The 15,790-nt window shown below is 42.0% G+C and overlaps 1 protein-coding gene across 1 annotated transcript in view; it reads left to right on the top strand.

Annotated features, from left to right (window-relative positions):
• The window catches only part of kif26bb (kinesin family member 26Bb), a 28,599-nt gene extending 18,381 nt beyond the window's left edge, over positions 1–10,218 (top strand). The window contains exons 8-15 of the mRNA XM_030046802.1: positions 999–1,270; positions 2,435–2,612; positions 2,907–3,060; positions 3,372–3,531; positions 3,802–7,063; positions 8,324–8,493; positions 9,704–9,854; positions 10,019–10,218. Coding sequence (XP_029902662.1) covers positions 999–1,270; positions 2,435–2,612; positions 2,907–3,060; positions 3,372–3,531; positions 3,802–7,063; positions 8,324–8,493; positions 9,704–9,854; positions 10,019–10,218 — 4,547 coding nt within the window. The remainder of the gene's footprint in view (positions 1–998; positions 1,271–2,434; positions 2,613–2,906; positions 3,061–3,371; positions 3,532–3,801; positions 7,064–8,323; positions 8,494–9,703; positions 9,855–10,018) is intronic.
• The last annotated feature ends 5,572 nt before the right edge of the window (positions 10,219–15,790 follow it).

The following is a 15,790-nucleotide window of genomic DNA, read 5'->3' as shown; positions in this document are numbered from 1 at the left end:
ATATATAGCTTTCCCCATACTTGTCACTGTGAACTTTCAAGAAAGTTATTGTTATGTGGATTTTAATTATATAATGTATTTAATGTATGTATCTAGGACTCATCCTGGTGGAAGAAATAAAGTTGATGATGATAGCTTGAGGGCACTTTGATGGTTTCTTGAACACCTGAGACAAACCACCAGCTGCAGCTCACACAGGGATACACCTAATCCAGTGCTTATTTATTCATCTATTGATTTATGGTTTATTTGATGAGACTAATACATAGACATACTGAAAACAGCTATCCAATGCATGAATCATCAAGTATCAGTGCTTGTAGCAGATGCTAATTTCCAATACCTGTTCCTAGAAAGGCTTTTGAAAAATGAGAAATCAATCAATACAATAAAACACACATTTAGCAGTAACATAAAAGCATAAAATTAGAAAAGGACACAGTTGTAAACAGAGGGGGGGAAATCTTGTTACCTTGTTACCTGGTGCAACTACCTTGAGTTGGACCAAGGTTGTGTTTTTTTTGCCCTGGTTTGTTAGCAGGATATCTCAAAAAGTTAGAAATAGATTTGACCGAAACTTGGTCAAAAGGTTGATCATCTGCCGAGGAGGAACTGATCCGTTTTTCACACTGAAAACTTGGCACGTTGCAAGGAAGAACTGATTAATTTTTCACACTGACTGGCCAAAGGGTGGTGTGGCGATGGGTCTGTTTTACTTTTGGTGAATATCCAACATGTTTAACTGGTGTGTTATGACAGTTGCATAGTGTTGACGGAGGTATGTGTTCGCCTGAGTGCTATTTTCCAGTTAGTTATAGTGTTTGCACATACATATTAGCACCTGATGCAATCCTGTGTGAGTGAGGCACATTAACATAAAACCTTTTGAATTTCTTTTTCTTTGTGTGTATGTGTTTTTGGCTGAGTGTCCCTGCATGTGTGTACATATATAAATGTGTGTAAATGTATGTATGTGTACCTCTGTGTGCTGTCTACAGGCTCTTGGTCGAGCATGGTGGGGAGTGATGAGAGCTTCCAGAGGCTGGGGCTGATCCCCTGTGCCATCTCCTGGCTGTACAGTGCCGTGGAGCGCAGGAAGGAGAAGACCTGGACTGATCTGACTGTTTCAGTCTCTGCTATCGAGCTCTGCTGTGGAGAGGACGAGACGCTGAGGGATCTGCTGGCTGAGGCCGTCCCCTCATTAGGCAGCGTCCAGGACAGCCCAGCCGCCCAGATTAGCCTCCAAGAGGACCCCGTCTATGGGATACAGGTAGAAGGAAAAATGTTTTTGATTGAAAAAAATCGGGGGGTTGTTAACTGGTTCAGAAAATTGTTGTTTTGTGTATTTTTTTCTAGTCGTTTTTCTACTGCTTTGCTCTCTTTCTCTCTCTCTCTCTCTCTCTCTCTCTCTCTCTCTGTCTATCATATTCAAATTCAAATTCAAAAAATGCTTTATTGGCATGGCAAATAAGCACTTGTATTGCCAAAGCAGACATCACATGTAGGGCAAAAAAATCAGCAAATATTCATATCCAGAATCACAGCATGTACATGTAAAAGATTCTCTCTCTCTCTCTCTCTCTCTCTCTCTCTCTCACCCTCTCACTCTCTTTCACCAGTGTTAGGCAGACCGTCTTGTGTCATTTTTCATTACATCTGAGTTTGCTAAAAATATTTTGCTAGCACATGTATGGACACATTTATGTTGTTGATAATTAAATCCATGTTTACGCCAAGTTGTGCAAATCTTAAACGGCGTGTCGGTGCTCCATCTTCACTACACCACTCCAGCAGTTTCATAGTATTTTTCAAAAGCCTGCTGTCCACACCGCCCCAAAAAAGCTTAAAGTCCCCTATCTGCCATGTGCATACTTCCACACATGCTGTGCATGCTGGATGAGACAGCACGGCGTGGATCATATGGTAATCCTATGTCAGCGTTTTCAAAAAGCTCAATTTTTGCTGTTCATACTGCAGTGCAAAACTGGTGTTCAAAGGTATCCACTATGGAGTGTTTCTGAAATGCTCAGAAACCAACACATTGATTGGTGCATCAAAACACTGTTGTAGTATGGAAAAAGGGCAAAATTGAGAAATAAAATGCATTTTCAGATTTCTTCGGCGTAGTGTGGACTTGAACTTTGTGTCTTCATGATAATAGTGGTGAGAAAGACACTACTGTGTGGGTGGAATAGTCATTCTCATATGTCCTATTATTTGAATAATATTTAGTAAATTAATGGTAGCAAAACTAATCATTATTTTGCTTTTGATCTGGAACACTTACAAGGGCCCCTGGGTCTCTTGAGACCCCATGTTGAGAAGCACTGCTTTATTATTTATTCTGCTAAGTGCTCTCTATTTGTGATTTTGTGACACCCCCACCCTGCCCACTCCCACCCCTTACTCCCTCTTTCTCCTCCCTCCCCTGCAGCTTCGTAACCTCAACAGGGTCAAGGCCCCCACTGCAGAGCGGGCTGCCTCTCTCCTGGATGCTGCCATTACAGCACGTCGCCATGGTGACATCATTATGCCACTGTCCCACAGCTCCATTATGTTCTTCACTCTCCACGTCCAGCCCCCCCGCACGGAGAGCAGCACCATCAGCAAAGGTGGGAGTGACACATTTGGATGTCATGCAGGCTTGTCTTTGTCAAATTTAATGGTTTTCCATGTATTTATTAAACTCTGCACATTATATTTACATGTTGAGTACAAAGGTTTTTGTAAGAGTGTGTTTACAAGAAAGCAGCACACCTTATATATGCTTTCCTCAAATACTTGAAATAACTGAAACACTTCATTTTCCTGTTTTTTTTTCTTTTCTTATCTGCTCTATCAGATGGCCTCAAGTCTGTTTTCTCACATTCTCCTTTCCTCTCCTATCCTCTGATTTCCATCCTTAGTTTCCCGTGGACCTTCCAGATTGACCATGATAGATGTTTGCCGCAGTATGAAGGGGATTACTGACTCAAACAACAGCAAAAGCAAACTCCCTCATTCTGAATTGGGCCCTGTTATCCTGTCTTTACTGAGTGGACATAAAAATATCCCCAACAAGTAAGAACCTAGGCTTTTTAGAAGGTATTATTGTTTTAAACATTTTGGCATGCATTGGTGTGCAATCAGTACCACTAATGAAAATACAATGAGCTAAAAATGGAGTTTTCTGTTGGTGTCACTGTTGTTTACAAAGGTAGTCTGATTTTTGTCTCATATTTATTTTTGATCAATCTTTTGATCCATATTATACTGTAGATGTGTCCATAGTAAAAAAAAAAAATGATGACTGCACCACTGAATTTGAAACTGATAGATTTGACTGTTTGGTAATTTTGTTGATGACTTTTATCTTCTCTGTCTCTCTTCAGGGGTAGTAAGTTGTCAATGCTCCTTCGACAGACCCTGGGTCACGTAAATGGTCAGGTAGCAGTGATTGCTCAGGTTTCGGATTCACCAACACACCTCCAAGAGGCCTTATTTACAATCCAACTGGCTTCTCGTATCCGCAGGACACAGAAGAGGACAAAGGTAGTTACTCTGCATTTGCTACATTTAACTGAATCACACGTTTAATTAATTAATTCATTTTTTTGTACTATACATACATAGGTATGGATATCATTTGATCATTTTATTGCAGTGAGGGAGACTGATCATTTTGCTTCATTTTGTTTGAAATTGTATACCTCTATATGTTTGTTATATGGGCATATGTAGACAATATTTTGGAGTTAAACCGATATACTAAATCAATAATACAGCAATGAGTAACACTATAATTCATCTTCATTCCAACAGCAGTCCACTTCATGCTCTCCGAGCGGCAGGAGTTTGAGCAAAGAGAGGAGAGGGACTCCATCTCTTTCCCTGCGGGCGTTCCACTCTACTGGTGAGGTAGATGTCGACATTCCTCGTATTCGTCTATGTGGTGAGCTCGATGAGCGCTCCAGCAGTGACCAGTCCTGTGACACAGTCATTCACATAGACTCAGATGGCTCAGTCCAGGCCAAAGCCGCTCCAACGCTGGCCCTGCCTGAATTTGTCCCCATCATCCCCTCTCTGAACCGTAGCAAGCCTGACATGGATGACCCAGAGTTCACTGCTCTTCTTCAGGAGCTTCTGAGCATTCCCCAACTGCAGGAAGATAAGAAGAAAGAAGAATCTGTTCAAGGGAAGCTTGAGGCGCAGAAAGCAGATGCGAAACAGCCAGAAAGGGACTGTCTCAAATGTGACACGTTTGCCGAACTTCAAGAGCGCCTGGGTTGTATTGATGGTAGTGAGGTTGCAACTGATGTGCCCAAACTCTCCTCAAAGGGCTCTCCTGCTAACAAAATGACAACCAAACCACAACCTCAGAAGGACTCAGGGAAACAGACTGACACTGAAGCACAGCAGACGCTGCTGTTAAATCAGGAGTTAAGCTTCAATCAGACTTCTGTTGGAGAAAAGAAAGCAGATGGCACCTTCCCTGGAGACAGTTTTCAGAGAGAGGACTCAGGTCTGTATGACTGCGAGGATGGCAGTGCCGCCAGCTCTAGTGAAGAACCGCTGAATCAAACTCAAAGTCTAAACATGATCTGTCAAGACAGTCTCTCTGAGGTCTCCAACACTAGACCTCCTCAGTTGCCTGTGTCTCTTCAGGACTGTGATGTGGATGATCAGAGCAATTCACTTACTCTCACAGTTCAGCCCACAGGAAGTAAGGGGAGTCCCAAAGATGGTGATGAATCCCAACCAGAAAGACGGACCTCACCAGTTGGCAAGAGTTCACCAATTTCTCCCTCCCTCTTCACCCCCACCTCTTCCTGCTCCTCTTCACCCTCCATGGCAACCAGTGTTATACTTGGGGATATCTTACCTCATCTCCCCACAGAGGAAGTCAAAGAGATGAAGGCAACCATCACAGTAACTGTTAAACAGCCACTGGACCTGAAAGGTCAAGATGAACTAGTCTTCTCTATGGTGGAGGAAGTAACCATCAGTGGAGCACTGGACAGAGGTAGGACGAATGGCAACATTATTCATTTTAGAGACACTGCCAATTCACCAGCACAAGCTCAAGGTTCTGCCAGTTCCCAACCAATCAGGATCATCAGCAATGTCAGTGAAGAATCTGCAGCTGCAGGATGTGCTGATTTGGGTAAAAACCCTGTAGGTCAGACTACAGAAGCTATCACTCAAAAACCCCTTTATCAACTCAGAGGGGAAAAGAGGTTTTTACCCTCATTTATAAATCCCATGCTCATTAATACAGATGTGGATGGTGAGAAGGATGGTGCCAAACAAAGAGGGAATCATGATGACAGTTTTATAGGAATAAACCCATTGTCTGTGCCTACAAAGACTAATACCAATTGTTCTGAAGATGCAAAAGCCCTTGAAGAGGAGAATGGGGCTTTTGCTGTCCAAAATGATAAAAAGAAGTCTGACTGCATATCTGTGTCACCTTTACACCAGATTTCCTATGACACACCCGTCTTTGAAGATGCTGCTTTGTACAATGAAACCACAGAAAACAAAGCCTGTGGAAAGCGGCCCAGACACACAGACAGGAGCCACCCCAGAGGGAGGGAGCGTGTTTATCCCATTAACACTCCAAGGGGCTTGTCGGGGGGTGAAATCGGTCGCAAACTTGTCGGGAATGCCCCTGAGAGAATTGCTGCTTCACCTGGTTGCCCAGCAACCATTCCTGCCTCCTTCAAAACAACTAGTTTGCCCAGAGGCTGGCATAATGCCAACAGCCAGGAGAGCCACTGGGGCAATAACACAGCAGACAATCACAGAAACCCTGGAGGGGTGACATCATCCACCCCTTGCAGCCCAAGGGTCACCCTAGAGAAAAGGCAGGGCCGACAGCACTCCCCAGCCAACCGCAGCCCCTGCTTCTCCTCTCCTCGGAAATACAGTATGGAGTACAGGCAGGAAGCTAGTAGCCTAGCCAGAAAGGGTGCTGCATCTTTGTTTGAAGCTTCAAGTCTAACAAAGAAACATGATAGTTTGAGTGGGAGTATAAAGTCACCCATTGAGGACAGCAGCAGACTTTTCAGTGCCAAACTAGAGCAGCTGGCGAGCAGGACTAATTCCCTTGGGACGACCCCAGGGGACTTCCAAACTCTGGATAGAGGCAGCAGTAGCACCTCAGTGAGCTCTAAGGGAAGCTCTAAGGGAAGCATTGAGGGGAACTGTAAGGGGAGATATGAGGTGAATTATAAGGAGACTTATCAGGGACATTATGAAGGAGATTCTACCTTACCAAGGGCTAGCAGGAGTCCCAGGAGGACTCCTCGGCCTATACCCATGCCTGAGCAGAGCTATCATTTTACCACCTCTAACAATCAGCCGTCTCAGTCACCCAAGTCTACCCATTCCAAGCTCTCAGCTGTGGGGAAACTTAAGATCGCTAGTCCAAAAGTCCGTCGGCTATCTGCTCCCAGCACCAAGAACCTGAGCCTCTCCCATAAAGGCCTACGACAGTCTATTAACCGCAGTGCCAGTCTCTCTCCAGATGGGAAGATTGAGCGCACATCCTCTTTTCTTTCCCTCTCCCCTCCATGGTCTCTTAACTCCATCAGCCGTACTCCAAGCCAGAGCTCCACATATTCATCTAGGAAATCTCCAATTCAGGGGTTCATGAGTGGTCGAATCTCTGACCTACTGAAGGACAGGGAAACCAGCTCCACCTCAGGAGGCCTGGACAAAACACCCACTCATTCTCTGGTGACAGTAGACAGGCTTTCTGGCCATCCATCATCACTTAATCATCACCCGCTCCCCTCGCCATACAGCCGGGTGACTGCTCCTCGGATGCCCAGCCACATGAGCGGGCACGCCAGTGATGCCACCAGTGTGCTGAGCGGCGAGTTGCCTCCAGCGATGGGGAAGACGTCGCTGCTTTTCCCAAACAGGAACAGTGTGGTGAGCAGTGGCTATGAGAGCATGGTGAGGGATAGCGAGGCAACGGGAAGCAGCACTTCAAACAGAGATTCTGTCAGCGACAGGAGCGGCTCTCTTCTCAGCATCGCCCGCAGCAGCCGGACATCCCGGAGGAGAGGCAACACAGGTACAATAACTGGAATGACAGGCCCTTTCATGAATGACATTACTTATACTTGATCTTTTAAGCTCTTCCATGATTCAAAGTCTCAAGAAACCCATTCTGAAATCAATGGGTAATTACAAACTTTGTGGATGGCTGAAAATAAAGGTTTTGTAAGACAGAAAGAAACAAAGAAACAAGGAAACAGAAAGAGACACAGAGATGTAAGACTTTCATTTTACAGACTTTGTACATTTCATTTTTCCTCTCTGTACATCACAACCCTCACATTTCAGCGCAATTACCATTGAAAGTTTTTGCATGGCAGAGTTCCAGTACATCCATCTCTCTAAATTATGACCAAGCTACTGGCTGAAATGCACAAATATTAAGAGTAATCATTCAACCATTAGAGTGAAAATATTACAGTGTAACTGTAGCTGCAGCCAATGGTAGCCAGTTCACTGATACATGCTTTAGGCTGTTGTCTTTGCATGTTTTAAGAACAGGCACCGCCGTGCTGAGGCACAGAAAGCAAAAAGGCTGCGAGCCAAAGTAAATGTCTAAAAGCAGCCACAACAGGAAAAATATTGGACATAGATTCTGCTGTAAATATAATCTATAATTTCTATTTTAAAAAAATGATACTTTTAAGCATATACCATGATAAAATGTAGTTTCCACATGACCACACTACTTTTAAAAGTGACATTTTTTGGAGTGGCACAGGATTGTAGTATGCATTCACACATAATCTCCTTACTGTCCTAATAGTGCAGTATGTCACATCATCAATACATGAGCCTAGTGACAATGCACTCTAATGGAACAATAAATGTAAAACTTTGAATAGTGTCTTGTTGAAAAAAATGAAGAGAGCACAGTAATAAAACTAATGGAGGAGTGAACAACAGGCGATGACAATGCATTTCCCTCATGAGCATATTTTCTGCTCTCTGTGTTGACACAGATGAAATCCTGCTGAGAGAAGTACGACCCTAGACACAAAATTAAACAATATCACCTTGGTCTGCTTTGCCAGATTCATATTTAAGATGTAAATATGTATTACAGGTATGGGTTTTGAGCTAAATTTTAAAATACTTGTCTTTAAAATAAAGAGTAAGTAAACAGAAGTGACTATAGGTCCCTTTTGTGCCAGAATGGGTGTTTGACCATTCATGAATCCTGGTGTACTTAGGTCCAACTGAAAACTTTCAAGTAATACACAATGCCACCTTTAAAAAAATTATAGTGAGCACCTTCTGGCTCTACCTGCTGTAGGCCCCCACCAGCGTCGTCTTTCCCATGATGCATCCCTGTCCATGAGGCGCTCGGCCAGTGGTCTGCGGGCTCGCTGGGTGGACCGGGGCATCCCAGAGGCGTACGAGATCAAAGTCTATGAGATAGACAATGTGGAGCGGATGCAGACACGAGCAGGTGCTGGCAAACAGGTGACAGGTTTAGTTTGATTCTTTTTAAGGCGACATAAAGTCATCTATGACTTTATCCACCTTTACTGGCAATCAGTGGGAACTGCAACCGCACGGACAGAACTTGCCTCCTCCCAGTCAAGTCTCTTCCCCAGTCCCCACCTCTCTCACCCCATCCCTGAGAAAATGCTGTAACACCACTGCCTTGTCGTTTGCTTTTTTCCCCCAAAGCAGGCTAGAAAGTGAGTTTAGGAGGCTAGAAATCGCAGCACCTATTGAATTTGAGTCACTGGTATTGATCAACCCCCTGCAGGCGTGTTTATTTTGTGCTATAAGGTAATACGAAACTAACCTGTCACCCCCCCAAGAAGAGATAATGAGAAAAATTAATGGGTCGTGTTCAGATGGTAAACCTAGATTTGTGAAACTCTCGCACACTCCCTTGCATGCACACTTGATTCAGCACAGTAGCCCTTTAATCTGCCCTAACCCAACCCTAACCTTAACCTTAACCCTATCCACATTTGCGAGAGTTTGAACCTAGGTTAACAAGAGCAGGGTTACCATCTAGAAAGGACAAAACTACGGTAAGATGAAACTAATCATCCCGTGGAAAATTTGGGTGATTCCAGCTGCAGTGAATAGATAAAAACACACCAAGTTAAACAAATAGAACATAATATAGGTAAAGGGACAAAAAAAAAAAAAAAAAAAAAAATCTCCTGTTGGCTTGAATGTTGGCTATTTTGGGGGGTAGAGGGTATGTAGTTTTTGTAATTTCAATGCCCTCAAGTCAAAAATATAGAAATTTAAGTCATAGTAATAATAAAAATAATAAAAACGTTAGAAACATAATCAAAACAACAACAAAGAAGTAATTCAGTTGTAGCAGCTGTGGCATTATTGTAGTGGCAAACTCACTTGCTGCATTTAGAGATGCTCCTTCCCTTCTGAAAAATGTGCATGTATTAACCTTTGAAGCCCTCCCTTCAGTGTTATGAGGTTTGTATAATCAGAGAACATTTATATTACTTCTCCTAACCTACAGACTTGTTTTGGTTCACTGCCCAGAGGTGTCATCCCTGGCCTAACATGGTGTGCTTAGTGCATGGAGGGAGGCGGTAGATTGGGTCCTGTTCTTCTTCCAACCTCTGTGTGTGTGTGTGTGTGTGTGTGTGTGTGTGTGTGTGTGTGTGTGTGTATATGTGTCTGTGTGTGTGTGTGTTTTCAGGGGCCCGCATGCTTCAGTGCCAAGCTGAAGTTTTTGGAGCACCGTCAACAGAGGATCGCAGAGGTTCGGGCCAAGTACAACAACCTGAGGCGAGAGCTGGATCGCGCCAAGCAGGACCTCATGCTAGAACCCGCCAAATGGAACCAAGAGTGTGAGTGAAGCTCCTCGTTCTTCATGCATTAAACATGCAAAACTTCATTGCTACTCCTAAAAAAAAATCATTTTACCTCCAATTATGGTCATTATTTTCCTTCATGCTGCAGAGTATTACAGTGTTGTGTGCTCACAGTGAAGCGTGACCTCATTCCTCTGCAGTTGACCTGTGGCAGACTTTCGAGGTGGACTCCCTGGAGCACCTGGAGGCCCTCGAGGTGGTGACGGCTCGGCTGGAGAGCAAGGTCAACCTCTGCAAGGCCAACGTCATGATGGTCACCTGCTTTGATGTATCCAGCAAGCGGCGCCAGAAAAAGCGACGGCGAACCGCCCTAGAGCAGCGAGGGTTCCTGGGAATTTGAGTTGACTGATCATGAGTCAATGGTGTCCTCATTGTAAAAATGAAATTCAAGGGATGGGACATCCACTCTTCTGAGTTTTATTTATGTTGGATGAAGTATATCTACCGATCTGCTGAAATGTCACAGAAAGTTTTCGGATGCTGAATCAAAACACAAGTCTTCCTAACGGGGTATCCTACATGCTCAACTACGACACCGCTAGTCTGTTTGAACTGAGCAGATGCTCAGAGATGGGACTCTTGTGGAATGATGTCCTTTGCTTCTCCTGGTCTTCATTTTATTGTGGGTCTGTTGATCAGAAAATGATCTTTTCTTTTGACCCTCCTCAAGGAGGTCTCATGTCAGAGTAGCTACAGAGCAGCAGCCCTGCACCTGGCGGGAGTAAGGTGTCTTGCTTCGGGACACTTCAGCAGGGTCAACCCTTAATTTGATGGAAGATTGAACCCACACTTCCTGATTGAAAGGCCATTTCTCAAATCATTCCCCCACCCAGCTTCACTGTTGCCCACTATCAATCCCCTCTGTTTGCACTTCATCTAACCTGAAAACAATTTGTTAATGTTTTTTAGCTTTTTTTTTTTTTTTTTTTAAAGCAACTTCATCTGGGTGCACAATAATGAGCTAACATTAGCCTGTGCAGCTATCAGTGACTAGTGCTAACAAGCAGAGTGTATCTTTTCACCATTTTCCGCCAAAATGTTTGGAGGTCAAAGTTCCTGGGTCTTAATCTTAGAGCAGGGTTCTTGAGCAAATAAAGCACCCTCAGCTCTTGTATATCTGTGTTTCCACCTGGGCATGGAGAGTTTAATGCAAATAAGCAGGAGGTGTCTGGTCATTCTGCATGCGTCTGACAACAGTAAAACAATATGCTGCCTTTGGTTTTGGAATAGAGACACGGTGGTCGAAAATAAGATTGATGACGCGGGAAAAGCAAAAGACAAAAAGAAGAAACTTTCGCTAGAGGAGTGGAGATCAACTGTGAGATGACGTGCAGTCGCAAAAAAAATGGTCTTTCAGTTACTAGCTGAAAGTTCTCTTGAAAGAATGCTATTTATTTATTTATTGGTTGATTGATTGATTTATCGCTCCTATTTTTAAAATTTGGCATTTGGTGATATGTTTCGTGCTGCTCGTGTTATACGTTTAATAAAACACTTCAACCCAGCTGTCCCCAGGAACTCAGCACTGCCATTTTGGGGACAAGGGGCAAAACGAGGGATTAGTTACTCCAGCAGAAGCAGCGTAAAGGGTTCCTAGTTCCTCAGAAGAGTCCCTGTGTTCTCTCCCTGGTGCCAGATCCCTATGTTCCCAAGGTCCTTATCACTCAATAGACACTCAGAGGAATTTGCCTTGGAATGCTCACTGTCTCACACCCCATAAATATAATGCATTATGGTAAATCTAACAGCACTGGGGACATTACATGTTGAGGGAACACAGGACTGAGGGAACACGGGGCTCTTTTTAGACTGAAAAAAAAAAAAATAAATAAATAAAATAAGGAAACATTTTTGCAGGGTGATTGAAACACAATGAGGGGAAAGTAGGGAACATAGGGTGAACCTCTTCACAAGATGTTTTAGCATAATTTGAGGGCAAATGCAGTAACATTTCCCCATAACTGTCCCTGGTACAGCAACATATAAAGAATACAAAACGGCATAGTCTCACCATACATTGATAAAAGAAGAGACCATTAATATGTAGTTCAATGGAAAGTTGTCATTAGGGGTTTAATATAAACTGCACATTAGATATTGGGCAAATTGCTGTAAATATGTATTTATTACATCTGTGTGGGACTATCACCTCTTAGTCAATTAGTTGACTAATTGGTTGTTAAGGCCCTAATAATTGAGCCATTTTTAATCAAATCATTCTAAAAGATTTGAGTTCATGCTGTAAGTAATTTCCTGGGAATTGCGATGCATACTTCCACAATATCACAACGTGCATCACAACAGTATTTACACATGTACAGGGCACTGAGAAACACCAGAGCCAATGTGGCCATTTTGCTTACAGAAAAAAAAAAACAAAAAAACAAAAAAACACAAAGCAGTTTTTCACATTTGCAGTTTAATGAATAATTAAATCAGTCAACATAATTCTCCTACTATCAGTTGATCCACGTACATCTGTGCAAGGCTAATGAAATGAGTATATTGCCTTAAAAATATATATATTTTTCTTTTTCCTTTGTCGGGGAATATTAAAAAAATTAAGGAGACGCCTAAGATGATTTTGCACTGAGTGCTGAAAAAAAGCAGGTTGCCATATTACACCTGCAGCCATGTTTTGTAAGTCAGTTTTGGTGCTAAATTTCACCTGAACATATAATTGTCTTTTTCAGGTCCTATGAAACTAATAAAATGCACCTTCAAAATTCTAAAATGACACTGGATCGAGATGTAAACACACTGAAAAAGTAAATTCCACTTGTTTAGTCTTCTCTCATGGTGTAATTTTCTCAGAGGAAAAGTTAGAGATTCTTAGAGGCCAGTTGTATTAAGATGGGATTTAAAATGCTCAGTGAGAACTCAAGCTGTTTCTCACAGAATGATGTGTATTTTTTTATTGGATTTGTTGTTAAACCATGGTAACCAGTAGTAAACTGATAGAGCTGTTTGAGATTACTTGCAAGGGATCATGAAAGAAATGCTTTTACTTCCTGGAAGTTAATACAGGGCTCACACAAATATAAACACCGCTGTGATTTTTTTCCTCTCTTAAGATAGTGGTTGGTTAGTCAATCAATAGATCAGCTTCTATGAAACCCATTAGTAAATTTTAGGGGAACGAATAAAAAGTGTGGATCCTACTCTCAGTGTAATGGAGGAATAATTGTATTATAACGGAATTACGTCATCCTTTCTGAAAAACCTTGAAGCACTGAAGTCACCGAGCCAATAAGCAAGACAGGGACTGCACTGACACATACAGGAGCAATCAATCAATACGCACAGTTTTCTATGGTTAATAGGTCAGTGCATTTAAATATAAAGAGCAGACAAGCAGGTAAACACACTTACTCTGCTCAAAAAGTCTGAGCAAGTCATTTAGTCACAACATTAGCGTTAAAATCTTTTCTTAAGACAAGTGCAAAAAATTTGCCAGTGGGATGAGATAATCCCACTTGTTTGAAGCATTTATCAGCTTTTTTCCAGGATTTTTTGAATAATGTGTAACTTTCTTGACACTAGCAGGCTGATCTGCCTTATTCTGCCTTGTTCCAACATATTTACACTGGATTCAAGAAAAAAAAATAATAAAACAGGCAAATTTGCATCAGAAACAAGTGGGGTTTTCTCTCAAATGTCATATTTTTAAGACTGAATGTAAGACTAAATGACTTGTTAATGTTAAGATTTTTTTGCAGTGCACTCACTCACTCACACACAGTCACACACACACTGGATGTTTGTTTGGTGAAATCTATTAAAAAGCATGTTGTACTGTACGTCACTGTAAGGATTTATAAATGACCATGACTGTCCGTTATTTTCTGTGTTTGAAGACATTACAAACTGTGCATCCTTCGACTTGAAAAAATTAAAGTTATGCTATTCCTGCTCATTTCCTCAGTGGTATTTTATGTGCATGCATGTCTTTGTGTGTGTGTGTGTGTGTGTGTGTGTGTATGTGAAGAGAGAGAGAGAGATTTACTACTACTGTTACTGTTATGATGCAATAGATTGTTAGCTGAGGCTGCTTTGGATGAAAAAGGGAATGAGGGCAAACAGTCAACCAGAGTTCAGCCCTAAAGCCAGCAGCCCATTAGAAAGTCAGACTCATTACACAGAGAGAAAGAGAAGCAGACAAGACATTCAAATGCACACACACACACACACACACACGCACACACACACGCACTCACGCACAAGTGCGTGCTTCCTTCCCTGACTTTGCCCTTCCTCTCTTTCTGCTCTACTTCCTTATCGTTAAGCCTCAGCTGAAGTTCCACAAAGTCAGCGGCAGCGCAGAAGCGAACGGCCACATTTTGAACCTCCAGCCCTCACAGTGTGCTCACATTTAGAAAAGAGTGCAGCCTCTTTTTTACGAATGCACACATACGCTCGCTTGTACTTGTGAGTGAGGGCACAGAAAGGCTAATGCTTCATTCAGACCTGTGCGAGAGCTGAATGCATTTTATATGTGGGCAACAAAAGGTGAACACCCTAATGTGTAAGTCATTTTTCCTGTTTGGAGCTGTTGGAGTGCTTAGAAAACTACATAAAGCATGCCACAACTACTTCAGATATTCTCCACAGTACATGGAGGTGTGTGTGTGTGTGTGTGTGTGTGTGTGTGTGTGTGTGGAGGTGGGAATTACATTCATGTAGTTGTGCCAGAATTTTGTACTTTGTGTACCACTGTGAATTTTTGAAAATTTGTGCTATACTGTGGAATAAATTAATGACTGCTATATAATAACTTACCGTGTAATAACACTAATTGATTGTTTTAATCAATAATCCTAATTCCCAGCAGTGCTGAGGTACAGATATACAAACAAAAAAAAAAGATGATGATGATGATGATAACAACAAACAAACAACAGCAACAATAATAATAAAATTTGAAAATAATAAAATAAAATACAAACTTTACCAGCAGAAATAACAATACGACAGCCTATATGTGTTAAAAAAAATGATCAAACCTGTTCATTTTGATGAGGTAAGATTATTATCATAAATCTGACTAGTATAAAATTAATTAAAGTCAAGTTCTTCCAGTGTTTGAGTTATTACTGGCCATTACAATGACTGCATCATCGTTGAAACTGTAATGGAATAATAATACACCTTTAAAAATTGTTGATCTGATGTTATAATGTTATTACACTACCCTACACCCTATCATTTCCTCAGTCCATTCAAATGATCATTTTTATCACATTTTGACAAAGCTACTTCATTATCTGGCAGTTATTACTCGCAAGTCAAGTGGTATCTCTCCCTCATACAAGATTTTCACCCCAAGAGCCACTTCAAACTCACATTAGAAACCCTGTTAAAGCAGGAAACCTGGTGCTTTGTGGGAACTACTGGGGTCAAATTAAAAGGAAATACCTCATCAGCTGAGTTTTTATTCTCCCCCTATAGAAGTAGGCAATGCACGGATATGCATAACTACATCTTATAAATAAAAACAAATAAAATAACCAGACATAGATTTTGTAATGTTAATTTTGAGTATCTTTGAAGTTTTGTATAGTGACTGCACAGCTGACATACACCATAGCCTACTACCACTACTACTACTACTACTACTACTATTAAACGCTATTGAAAGCTTTCAGATGCTAGAAAAAGCTAAAGACTACGCCACATTAAAGTGGCAGATAATATTTAATTGTGTGGACATGTACGCCTTCACAAATCAGCATCTCAGTCCTTAGCAGCTCAACCTGAAGAAACATGACACGGTCCAGTCTGCTTATATAATAACGCTAAGCAGCAGAGAATAGGCTGCGCGTTGTCTCTGCTGTTACCTTTTGTAATCCCATGCACACTTTCAGCGGCTTACAGCACAATCATCTGACATGGTGCTGGCGCTGTTACATAAG

This window comes from Myripristis murdjan, chromosome 24, assembly GCF_902150065.1.
Source record: "Myripristis murdjan chromosome 24, fMyrMur1.1, whole genome shotgun sequence".
Classification (NCBI taxonomy): Eukaryota; Metazoa; Chordata; class Actinopteri; order Holocentriformes; family Holocentridae; genus Myripristis; species Myripristis murdjan.
Note: the sequence above shows the minus strand (reverse complement) of the source record. Positions and strands in the feature narration are given on the sequence as shown.